Here is a 12,935-nt window from a genome sequence, read left to right as displayed (position 1 = left end):
ACCATATTCAGCTGGAGGGAAAGCAAAAAAATAAATAAAGGTTGAACATCTAAAACCTAAAAAACTCTGATTATACTTTTATTTTATTTTTTTAAATAATAATATTAATGCTTTTCTGGTTAGATTAATTAAAAATAAGTTAAATCATAAGTAATTTTTATTCTATAACAAACTACAGTTATAATCTTTATGTATTTGTATTGCAGAATTTGAATCAACCATTTACCTAAACTCATTGGGAATATGGTAGCCTCTGTGTTGCACTTGACTTCAATATATTGATGTTGTCTAGACATCAACCAGCTTGGAATCATTTGGTTTAAACTTTTTTTTTTACTGCAGAGATTAATAATTCATCTTTACAGGAACACTTCACTGCTGCTTTCACCTCTATGCATGCACTGCCATCTATTGAACATAGACGGTATTGCAGCCAAAGAGGAATGATGATTTTTTTTTTTTATTTAGGGTTGTAGGAGGACATCTAGTGGCTAGTTATAGCAAACAAACTAATTATCAAACCTTAGAGGGAGTGACGCCCAGCTTCAGATATCAGAGGCACCTGTCCCACTCCTCTGCCATCTTTATATTAGCAACACACCTGATCCAGGTGATCTGCAGGAGGTTGGACAGGAATGATGAGAAAACAAGGATTCAAGGATGAATCTGACGCAGGTTGGTGTGTTCATGTTTTAGTAGCTCGTAAGAGGTAAAAACATTAAACGTAGAGTAAAATGCGTCTGTGAAAAGTGTTTTTATTTTAGGTAAACAAGGCACTTCACAGCGACGGTGTGCTAAATACCAAAATGAAACTTCAAATCACAGAGTGAGACTGGTTGAATTTTTCTCAGCCTGTCGGACATTTGAAGCCTCAGCAGAGCCGCAGGTGTTCAGGGCTGAGTGTAACGCAGGTATTTCTTTCCAGACGGAAGATCTTTGGTCGTCACGCCGTTAGGGAAGAGGGAAGCAGCTTCAGCGTCAGAGAGTGAGGGAATGACCATGACCTTCTCGCCAGGCTGAAAGACACAGAAACAAGAACCTTTATTGTGTGATTAACAGAAGCATGAGTGCAATATGGATGAAGACTTGGTTTAAAACTATGAGATTTAGAGTGCTCCCATAAAGTTTTTGGCATTTCTATGCTGGTACTTTTGGACTCTAAAACAAGTTCCCTTAAAAAAAATAAAAAAAATAAATAAATACACTTTTATTTGTAAGTGCTGCGCTTGTAGTCCTTTTGTACCCTCAGAGATGTGCTGCATTCTTTGATGGGTTTGTGGCACAACACAAAGTTGTATTAACTGAATCAGGGAAAGTCAAACACTTCTCTATTGTGGTTTATTAGTCACTCAATTGCTCTGCCAACACTGCAAATTCACTAGCAGGCAGATTAAATGAGAAGGATGACTAATTTTCTGAAACCCTACATTCACGGAACTGAAAAATGGGTAAATACCCATTTCATTTTGACCTTCCCTTGCTCAGAATACATTAAAATGATGCTGACCTTATAAAGAAAGAAAACATTAAGCAACAAAGGAATAAAAACATCTGACAGAGTTAAAAAGGTGCTCTGGTCACGTGATCATGTGACACTGAGGGGTCAATAAAACACACTTTCTCATTATTAATTTACAATTTAGAAGAATGCATGGCATGAAGCACTGTTGTGTTCTCAAAGGGAATTTAAACTTTTGTCAACACGATTCTCTAAATAAGAAAATTAGAAAATAAGAAAACCTATGCTTTATGTCAATCACTTCCAGGTATTTTATGTTAACAATCTGTCCAACATACATTTTCATCAGTTCAGCTTCCTGTTGACTCACTGCCTTTCTCTGATTTTATCGTGTTCATTTCATGTAGCTGACACGTATAGGTTGAGAGAACTGTAAATTAGAAACACATTCATAAAGACAAAGTTGTTTTAATAGAAAAATACTATATGAATACAACATTTAGTTTTACATTTAACTTGTCTTGTTTAAATACTTTTTGTATTGTTTTGAGTATGAAATTCCTCCTGGTAACAAACTGTCAAAAATATGTCATGGGGTCACAGGCATTTACATCGAGTCCCGGAACGTTGATTCAACTGAATCAGTATGCATTTTATGGCTCATTCATTAAACTACCATAGAATTAAACTTTTTAGAATGTTATTGATCCCCTGGCAGGGAAATTGTCTCAACACCGTAGCTCTGCTGAATAAATAATAAAAAAAAGATATTACCAGCGATGTCCTGCCACATTTTTTGTTGTCAGGTGACGATAACTGAGCGTATGAACAATCTTTAACTTTAACTCAACAGTAGCTAGGACAGGCTCCAGCAGCCCTGTGACCCCGAAAGTGAAAATAGTGAGTTAAGAGAAAGATGTAAAATTATAAAGATAATGTTGACATCAGCAAATAACAAAAACAACTAAGTTAGCTTGGAGCTAAAGTAAGCTAACTGGCAGCTGACAGTAGCAATAGTTAAAAAGAAATATCAGAAAAAAAGAAAATTGGGTATTCTGACCCTTGGTATCTTCTTTTTCATTACTATTTTTTATTTTTTTTTTACTGCTGCATCAGTCAGCTACCAGTTAACATACTTTACCTCTGAGTTAGCTTAGCAGTTTTTGTTTCTTTATCCTTTTATGAATCAACCAATTTCGACAGACATGGACATTATTTTTTATTTATTCATTTGTAGACCTAATGAGTGGATCGTCTGCTTCTCCTTGGGCTGTTTTCTAATACTTCTGGGTCTGACACTATCTCCTGGTGCATTTCTTACATGATCAGCTGCTGTCACCTGACAACCACAAAATGTGGTTGGAGATCGCTGCATTATGACTTGATTTTTCTTAATTTTAAACAGAGTTTATCAAAATGCGATCAAAAACATTCTAAAAAGTTCTATTTTATTTTAGTTTGATAGATAAACTACAACATGCATGTGCAATTTGAACAACTGATGTTTCTGGACTCAAGGTATATGCCTGTGACGCATTTTCGACAGTGAGTTAACAGGACACATTTCATACTCAAAACAAAGATTTCAAAACAGATATGTCAAACACAAAACTAAATGTCGTATTCATATTTTTATGCAAAAGTTGTGCACAACTTTGTCTTTATTTCTTAGATTCCTTACCCCATAGGACATGATATGACTGCTGTGTGTTGAATGTTATGAAGATCTAGTTAAAGACAGCTAAATATTCTACAGTAACCAGATTCCTCTTCAAAAGCAATAGGGAGGATTTTTTATTTTTCAAAATCTGCTTGGTCTTTTCTTCATTATTGATACTACCCAAAAATTACAGTTCCAATGTTCAGTGATGGAGCTTCTGACTCTAAATCTCAGAATAAAAGTTAGTTTCATCATACACAGAGCTCATGTCCATTAATCAAATACCAAACTTGTGTGAACTGGATCAAAAATAGCTTTACGACCGCTATGGTTCTCCTAAAAACAGGCTCGTCATAAACACAAGTCCAAGGTTCAAGTGTGTACCTTCCAGTCAACGGGCGTGGCGACTTTCTTCTGAGCGGTCAGCTGCAGGGAGTCGATGGCTCGGAGGATCTCATCAAAGTTCCTCCCCGTGGTGGCGGGGTACAGGATGGACAGCTTCAACTTCTTGTCTGGACCAATCACAAAGACCTAAGACAGGAAATAGATGAAACATTTAGCAAGATCTATGATGAAGCACAGAGAAGCCCTCTAAATTTAAGAATATACATTAAATGTTTCTGTTTAGTCTGGGAGTTAATGACTACAAACTTTTATGATGATTTACTTTATGATCAAATAATATTCTAGTTTCAAACAAGGACATTGTTTATTCTTTTGTTTTTATCTTGAAGTTCAGCCTCAAAAAAACATTTTTTTCTGATAATTTAGGAGTAAAATCTGCAAGTGAGACTTTATGCCTCAAATGAATGCATTGACGAAAGTCCGGCCCTCTTACGCAGCGAGCGGTGAGGGGTAAGCCGTCCTTGTCCTTCTCATCGGGGTCCAGCATGCCCAGCTGGACCGACAGCTCTCTGTTGTCATCAGCAATGATGGGGAAAGGCAGCGGGCTCCCTGCATTGTCGTTGAACGCCATCACATCCTGTGCAGAACCAAGAAAGAACCATAGCTTTTTTTTTGTTGACTCTTAAAAGATGGCGTCTGAAATGTCTTTAAGGTCAAAGGTCGGAATATTACCTGTAACTTAACAGAACATATTTAAGCTAAAATGGTTTTACTTTACAAATAATTACAGCTTTTTAATGAATGTAGCTCCTAAATACACAAACAGAGTGATGTTATTGTCAAAATAAATGAGCTTTGATATGAAACACGGATGGGGTTTACACAGAGAGACCCTGACTAACTGATTTATGAGCTGAAATGGATGATAATTAGACTTTCAGTGCACGGACTGATGAAAGCCGTTCCAGATTTCATGTTAAAGTGAATGTTTCCTCCTTCCTAAAAGCAGAGTGCACGTATTGGAAGAGATTAACCACAGCTCAGGTGCTTCTCCAACCTTGCTCCAATTTTTGTGGTCCTCCACACTGTCAATGGACAAGGCGATCATCTTGACGCCTCGTTTCTTGAACTCCTGTTCGATCTTGGCCGCGCAGGCCAGCTCGGTGGTGCAGACGGGAGTGAAGTCCCTCGGGTGGGAGAACAGGATCCCCCATCTGCAGATGAACACACTTATTGAATGACAAGTATTTCCAAAGCATTTCCCAGGCTAAAGCAACAGCTGTGATCGTGTCCAGCTGGCTTCTCTGGGGGAAAAAAAAAAAAAAAAAAACATCTGTATTTCTGAAGAAAAAAAAGTCTATTGTCTTAACAGATGGAGAAACCAGAATCCTTACGAGATAGAATCATCATGGGATCACAGCATGACTAGTCACATGATGGCTATTGAAGAGGAAACAGCTTTTTATATCACATCTTTTTACAATTGAAAGAGTAAAAGCATGCTTTGCATCTCTTGTTTGAATAGGAGCACGTGGGACCAGTGACTGGCTGTTCTGCTGTTTCATAACAGACCGGTCCAAACAGGCTTGGACTACAGAGGATGCCAGCAGCAGCAGCGGCTAAAGGTGGTTCGGGTTCATCCAAACAGAAAAACGCACGTCTCCCTGGACAAACTCGAATGTTGCATAAATGCAGCAGATGGTACTCTGAGTTTATTGTAGTGGTTTTCTGAAAGTCCAGTTATAAAACCACTCCCACTAAATTATGAAGTCATGCTTGTGTAACTTTTCCTTTGGAGGATTAAAAAAAAAAAGTTACTCGCGGAATTATCTTTGGGAACAGTCATATACAGGTCCACTTAGCTTAGAATTATTTAAAATTACGTAAAATATAATATCCGCATTTCAATTACTGATGTTTTAACCACATGTTTCACCGTTACTCCAAACAAAAGCTACAGACGACATACTGGCACCGAGAGGAGCGTATGTGCGCACTCACGAGTTTCCCAGGAATTCGTGAAACTTGATCCGCCCGGCGGTTGTGTCCGCCTCGAAATTCGGAAAGACGTCTCCCAGCAGAATTCCCGGCATGGTCAGCTATGTTCTGGAGTCCAAACACGGCAGGAGATTCTGGCATGAAGTGTCAAATATGAATGAACGCCACGAGGCGGGGCAAACCCTACGTTTTTACGCAACCAATCAGATTAGAGCACATTTTAAATGGAAATGGAAAAGTAAACAAAACAAAAACCACACTATTTTAGTTGTATACGCTCAGAAATATATATTTTAAAATATACGAATTATATCTAATAAGTTGTTCTCAATTTTAAACGCATTTCCCAAGATTCTTTGCGAAAAGAAACACAACAAACATCACGTCTAGCAGCAACCAGTCAGATAAGAGCACATTTAAAATGTTATGTGAAAAAAATAAACGTAGTATTTCAGTGTTATAAAATCGATTTTTTGATCCTAAAAATACGTAATAGTTATTTACGATAGTGTGAGGGGAATTATTGCGTTTTATAAATATATGCACATTTATTTATATATAAATATAGTTATGCAGAAATGTAAGTTGGAAGTTAGAATTCATAAATATCAACGCAAAATTTAATTAAAACAAAAATGAAGAAATTACGTCTCATACGTAATTTCCGCTGTAACTTTAACGCATTTTCCCAAGGTTCTTTGCGATCAGAAAAACAAACATGGCGGCGTTCCTGTGTAGTAGGGCGAGTTAATTGATCAACAGATGAACTAAATTAGAAACAACTTGCTCCTCCATCTGCAAAATAACCACCATTGTGGATTCATCGTATATTTTTTACACAAGAACGGTAGATAAACGATAAAATGCCTTCTCCCAAAGCAAAAAACCCCGCTCGCGGCGGAGGAAGCCCGGTGCACGGCACCTCCTTTGAGTTCATGTCGCTGACGAAACCGCTGAACCGGTCCTCCCCGCTCCACCTCCCGCGGCAGGGCTCTGACCCGACCACCGCACGCCTCCGAGCGTCGGAAAGTCCCACTCGGCGCCGTGGCTCCAACTCCTCCACGGCCTCCGGGAGCGGCATGGGGGCACCTGAGGAGGACGGCATACGGCTCAACCCTTCCCTCATCCGCGTCGCGCTCAGCTCCCTGCTCGCCATCGACCTGTGGATGTCCAAGAGTTTGGGGGTGTGCGCCTGGGAGGACTCGTCCTGGGGGAGTGTGCGACCCCTCATGAAACTGATTGAGGTCTCGGGACACGGCATTCCATGGCTGGCGGGAACCGTATACTGTCTGTACAAGAGTGACAGTGCTGCAGGACAAGAAGTCATGCTAAACCTTCTCATAGGTAAACAAGCAAACAAACAAAAATGTATGTTTATTCCTCACGTGTGATGCGCAAACACCAAGCCTACTGGAGTAACTTCTCCCACCCTCCAATAATGTGAAACTAACCTGTTTTCAAAAGGTAGATCAGCTAGTAACAAGTGGAAGGAAGTACATTTGCAAAGACCCCACCAAAATAAAAGAAGTCGACAGATAGAGTTACAATTATTTCCCAATGATTATGCTTTGACTCTAGAATTACTGTAGAACGTATTTCAGGGAAGCATAAGTAGCTAGAAACCACAGAAACTAAATGAAAGAAGAAGCAGGACGAAAGGAACGAGTAAAAAATAATTACTTTATCATTGTTTTGCAATTATAAAGCATTTAGTGTAAACTAATGGAATTTATTTTTGCAATTGTATACTTTTATTTCTTCGCATGGAGCAGAAATATGACTAAAACATATATTTTTACCCAAATTACTGTGAATTTTTCAAAATAAATATAGATGATTTCTTATCTGTTAAAAATGTTAACAATTTTAATACATTTTAATGTATTAAATACTCACTGTAAACTGCTAAATGTAAATCATGTGAACAGGAAAACAACACAGATAGTTGTATGATGCAGTAGAACACATTGTTGTTGTTTTTTCTCAGAGAAACATGTGTTCATTTCATTATAGTCAACATTTTTAGAAATAATCTAGACATTTTCATAGAAGGTTCCTGTAACAGTGTTGCCACAAGTTTACAACAGCCCATAACGGAATTTAGCCAATCCCCATCAAGAATCGATTAAAAGTGTTGGGGGTCGAATATGGTTGATTCTATGACAGAAACCCCGCCAGCCTGGAGAAATTTGAATGAGGGCCATATTTGGAGATGCCTGATAGTCATCTTACCGGAAGTTCACTCATTAAAACTGGTAAAAAACAAAACAAAACAAAAAACCCTCCACACTTTTGTGAGTTATTAAGCTAAATATATTTTTTACTTCTTCCAGTAACTATCAGATTTTTCCCCTTAAAAGAAAGCACAAGTGTAGTTTACATAAGTCACAGATATCCAAACTTGGAGACTCAATGCTTTTAGAACAAGTTACAAAAAAAACAAGACTGTATGTTTGATAAATATAGCATCATTATTAAATTCCAGATTAATTCTGAATGTAATAACAAGACATACTTCAACTGTTTCGTGTAGTTTTTTTCCCCATCATTCTGTGGACCTCATATTTCCACTCACTCAGAATTTTACCTACAATCATTAGATGTATATATAGATTATAAGTAAATAAATAAAATAGGAGGAAGGCCCTGGTTCCAATCGCAGCTGCAGGGACCTTTCTGTGTAGAGTTTGCTTGTTTTCTCCGGGCGCTCCAGCTTCCTCCCACAGCCCAAACACATGCTTCAACGGTTAATTGGGGTCTCTATAAATTGTCCCGAGATGCGAATGTGATCGAGTACAGATCTTCAGCAGTAGTTGGGATAGGCTCCAGCAACCTCGTATGGGATTCAGAAGATGAATGGATTTATTTTTGATCATGACATGACATTGTTTGTATTGTTGTTGTTGTTGCTTTTTTTTACTCTCTCTGTGTGTCGTTTGGATAGCTTTAACAATCCTTTTAGGCATAAGAGGTTTTATGGTTGCAAACTTTCAACAGAAATCTCACCACTTCATTCTGTTCTGTTGATTTGTTGTTGTTGCCCCTCAAACTCTTCTTTACTGGTTGTCTCTTTGAAACTACAGAAACTTGGTGGTTTGTTCAGAGCACCCTGCTCAGTGGAACATGCAGTTAACTCCACAGAGCTGGAAGCAAACAGAGGGATGGACTATGATCGCATTATTTGTATTGATTTAAATGTGTGCCCTGATGTCGCCTGATAGTGTGAGGGCTTACAGGACACTGATGGGATCAGCTTTTCAGTTTTTAAAAAAAAAAGTCTCCCCACCAAAGGTTCTAGACTACACCTAAAAAGTTGAGATACTTTAATGAAATGTATTTCAAAGTGCTGTTTTTATTGTTTTTAGCTGCAGAAGGATTACTCTAGGAAACGGGTGTTAAACTTTAGGCAGACATGTTTTTTTAATGTGGTATTTAGCATCTTAGTGACCTTATCGAGATATTTAGATGCAGAAAGGTTGTTGTTTTTTTTTTTTTTGCAAAACCAACAGAATATCATCTTCAGTTTGACACAGCTGATCTAAGATAATCCATTTACAGTTTCATAAAATGAGAACACCGGTGTTATAGTTTTAGTGTGGCTAAATAGGATGAAATGTGAAGCTTTTTGCCTTTCCTGATTTATCCACTAGATGGCGCCAAAGCAAAGATTTCTTAAATTGTCTGATTTTTTTTTCTTGCCTGTGTTCTTGAGGCTGTAACGTTTTTGTTGCTTTGTCACCATCTACTCTAACTCCTCTTTTTCACCTTCATCACCTGCAGGACTCCTGCTGGACCTCATCCTGGTCGGCATCGTTAAGGCCGTGGTGCGCCGACGCCGCCCGGCCCATAACCGAATGGACATGTTTGCCACCTACTCCGTGGACCGTTTCTCCTTCCCCTCTGGCCACGCAACGCGCGCCGCCATGTGCGGCCGCTTCCTGCTGGTCCACCTTGTGCTGGCGGCGCCGCTGAGGGTCCTCGTCCTTGTCTGGGTGCTGCTGGTGGGGATGAGCCGTGTGCTGCTGGGCCGCCACCACGTCACCGACGTGCTGTTTGGCTTCTGGATGGGCTATTTCCAGTACAACATAGTGGAGATGCTGTGGTTGTCGACTCAAACTCTACAAGAGCTGCTGGGACAAACCGTTTTAAACTGAGCACTGCAGAAAGAGCTTCACTTCCACCACCTTTCTCTTCTTTACATTCAGACATTCTTCTTAAACACAGTTTACTTCTTTCTCACTTGAACGGCATCATCTTTTTTGCATACAAAAATATCACAATCTGAGATTTCTAAGCAAATTGCAGCAGTTAGATAATCAGTTCTTCTCTCATTTTGATTCAATAAAAATTTGAGCTGAATTTTAATCAAATAAAATCCTTTTAGACCTTGTTTCCAACCCTTCTACAACTGCAGCTGCTCCATTCTGATCCAGTGGCGCAAAACAAAGTTTATTTTAGTCTTTAAAGACCCATTAAGAAAAAAGTGTTTTTAACATGATGCTTTGTCATTTTATATGATGATGGAGAGCATATATGAGAACAATTTCACATAAAATAGCATTTCTGAATATTTATTTATTCAAATTGTGGTGAATCAGGAACAGAAGGAAAAATGCACTTTGAAAGCTTGTTTGTGTTGTAGAAAATGTGCTGGGAGGGTCTCTATCTCCCTGCTCCACAATAGTGAGGGGAAGGGGGGGTGGGGTTGCTCCATGCCAAGAGTTCAGAAGTGAATATGGAATTAACTCTTGCAGCTCTACCGAAACTATGTCCTAGAAAAAAGCGATTTAAATGCAGCTGCATTTAAATCGTGCTGCCTGTCACTTTAAATGAAGTATCAGGAGGAAAGCCTAGAAGTGATGCAGAAACCATCAGGAGTGCTTGGATGCCATTGTATGTAAATCAAAGCTTATCTCATTCAGAATCCAGATTTACAGTTTTTACTGTCCATCCTTTTTTGCTTATTATCAAACTATAAGTGGTTATAAATCACCTCAGATAAATTCCATAAACTAAAATGATTTATTTTTTTTTCTCTGAAAAGTTTCAACCCAAAATGTTCTTAAATATTGAGGACAGACATCGCAGTATGTGGATATGTTTTTTAGAAACAACATTAAATCTAAATTCCTGAGTGGAATCTCAAATGTAGGTTGTCACTTTCTGTAAAATACATTTACTTTGCATCTTTAATATTACAGTAAGTGCTCTGCTGAAGCTTTTAGATGTTTGCATGCTGACCGTTTGCAGGCAGAAACTACAAGTTTTTTTGGCACTGTGTTGTAAATGTGCACAACAGCTGTTATTTACAACACTCCACTGAAGACTTTACAACTCGGGTAAAACTAGCAACAGTGCAGGAACATCAGACGGTCTCAGATCAGACTCAAAGCGCATGCAGTCTTGTGTAACGTCTTTACGTCTTCCTCAGCAGTTCTTATCCTTGAGGACTGTGCGCTACACAGAAATGTCTGCATTTTTTTATACATGAATTTATTCTTTTTTTCTGGCCAGTATGGAACTTATTTCTATTTTTTGGGGGCAAAAACATAAAATAATAGAAAAAAAATCAACAAAGGGAGCCATGAAACCTTGAGACTAGCTGATTTCATGATAGATAACCATAAAAAATGACACCAGGAGCCACAGATGTGCTGCTTTAGCCTTTCATAAAGCAAGATAGATGTATTTTGCATGGATAAATGTTTTTCTCTGTTAAAAAAAAATCTGATTCCAAAAAAAGAGAAAACAGAAAATAACAGTTTCAACACTATTCTCATCAGTTTTCTTATTTGTGTATAATAGAATAGAGTTTACACTGTATAGAAAAGGTGAAATTCTTAAAAAAAACTATTGCAATAGAGCTGATGGTGCCAGTGTGACTGCTCGCTTCTAAAAGTCCGTCAGTCAATCTGAGTCACGACATCTGATCGGAATCTTACGTCATTCCAGAACAATCATTCCCGAGGAACCTGTAGATATTTCTTATGTTTACACTTATTATCAAAAATGGACGCAGCTTCAGCCTTAAGAGGTGCATTTTACACATTAGTGTCACATTGTGCAGGAAGAAATGCTTCGCTGACACTGTGTTCAAGTGAATGTAATGGTTCCTCACTCACAGCCTATGAGTTCACTGATTTCACTGTGCAATAGTCTGACATGCTGCCAAAAGGGTCACGTTGTTTTGTTCTGGAACAAAAGTCGACCTGCAAGCTGGTTATTTAAGAAAAAGAGGCATTTTTGGATGTGCATGTAAATTGGAATTATTGGTTGAAGTCATTCCAGCTGCTGCCCATAGTGCATTTTGTAAGATTTTATGTAGAGAAAAACTTAATTTATAGTGACGATAAAACACAATTTTAATTGAAGTTTTAAGGACAGCTTAAAGCATATTTTTATGATTCAGCGTCGTGCATAGGCAGAATCTTACCTGCATTGTCAGCTTGAGCATTTGTCAGTTTACTTATTTTTAATTTTTCCACTTGCTTTGACCAAAAGAATGTTTAGCATGAATGTTTTTGTTTCACCTGCTTTGCTTTCATCAAGATTCACATTTGTTTGGTGTGAATTGATTGAATCAGAGTCACAAATGTGGAGTAAACGGATGTAATCTCTGATTGTTTAATCATTCTGGGTCCTCTTTCTGCAATAATTCACTGCAGCTCTTCCCACTTTATGAGAAGTTTTTCACTTCACATTTTTTTGTTAATGAAAAATAAATAAATAAACAACAATAGGATGGAAGATAGAGTTTATGAACATATTTGTTATGAAATTTGATTTTGATTGTCGTTATTTTTTTTAATAAAAGCTTCAAAAATCAAATGAAATAGTTAAAGTATTAAAGTGGATCTTTGTGTGTTTTTGCACATCATATGTAAGAAAGTTGTTGACCTCATTCTGTTTTGCACTTCAGACCAGCATCAAACTACACTGAATAATATGCCTGCTATGTGTGATAGATATTACTGTTTATTGTGGCGGTATCATTGTTGGAAATTCTCACATCTAGAGAATCTATTTACATGGTGATGTGACTTCTGTGCCGTATAGATGGGTTTAAAGCTGCTGTCAGATGTTATCTGATTTCAATTGTGGTCTTTTCTTATTAAAATGGGAATAAACCCGACTTCTTTCATGAGTCTCAAGCTTCTGTTTTAACACGATTACAGGAAATGCAACTTTTTAGTAGATTAAAAAAAATGATTAGACTACAAGTGAAACATTTAAGAACATCCCAAATATCCAAGTACACAGTTTTCAGTTCAAAATAGTTAGAAATTCAAGGAATAACTTGAAATGCCAAAAAAGTCGGTTTTTGACGGCAAGATGGTTACTAAACAAAAGAATTTCACTTGAAACTGACAAATTCTGTATATTCAGAACACAAGATTACCCTTCAACAATTAAACAATTTAAATCTGTTTATGTGCAACAATGAAGTCTTAAAGTAATTTCTACAGGATCTTA

The 12,935-nt window shown here is 37.8% G+C and overlaps 2 protein-coding genes across 2 annotated transcripts; one reads left to right on the top strand and one right to left on the bottom strand.

Annotated features, from left to right (window-relative positions):
* Positions 1–676: 676 nt before the first annotated feature.
* prdx6 (peroxiredoxin 6) lies at positions 677–5,624 on the bottom strand. The gene is made up of 5 exons (XM_024278755.2): positions 5,466–5,624; positions 4,522–4,678; positions 3,958–4,101; positions 3,504–3,650; positions 677–1,016 (listed from the first exon to the last, which is right to left on the bottom strand). The coding sequence occupies exons 1-5, from the start codon at positions 5,555–5,557 to the stop codon at positions 891–893; spliced, it is 666 nt and encodes a 221-aa protein (XP_024134523.1). The 5' UTR covers positions 5,558–5,624; the 3' UTR covers positions 677–890.
* A 452-nt stretch (positions 5,625–6,076) lies between these two features.
* plpp6 (phospholipid phosphatase 6) lies at positions 6,077–12,603 on the top strand. The gene is made up of 2 exons (XM_024278753.2): positions 6,077–6,806; positions 9,243–12,603. The coding sequence occupies exons 1-2, from the start codon at positions 6,326–6,328 to the stop codon at positions 9,614–9,616; spliced, it is 855 nt and encodes a 284-aa protein (XP_024134521.1). The 5' UTR covers positions 6,077–6,325; the 3' UTR covers positions 9,617–12,603.
* Positions 12,604–12,935: the final 332 nt, after the last annotated feature.

This window comes from Oryzias melastigma, linkage group LG4 (assembly GCF_002922805.2).
Source record: "Oryzias melastigma strain HK-1 linkage group LG4, ASM292280v2, whole genome shotgun sequence".
In the NCBI taxonomy this organism is placed as follows: Eukaryota; Metazoa; Chordata; class Actinopteri; order Beloniformes; family Adrianichthyidae; genus Oryzias; species Oryzias melastigma.
Note: the sequence above shows the minus strand (reverse complement) of the source record. Positions and strands in the feature narration are given on the sequence as shown.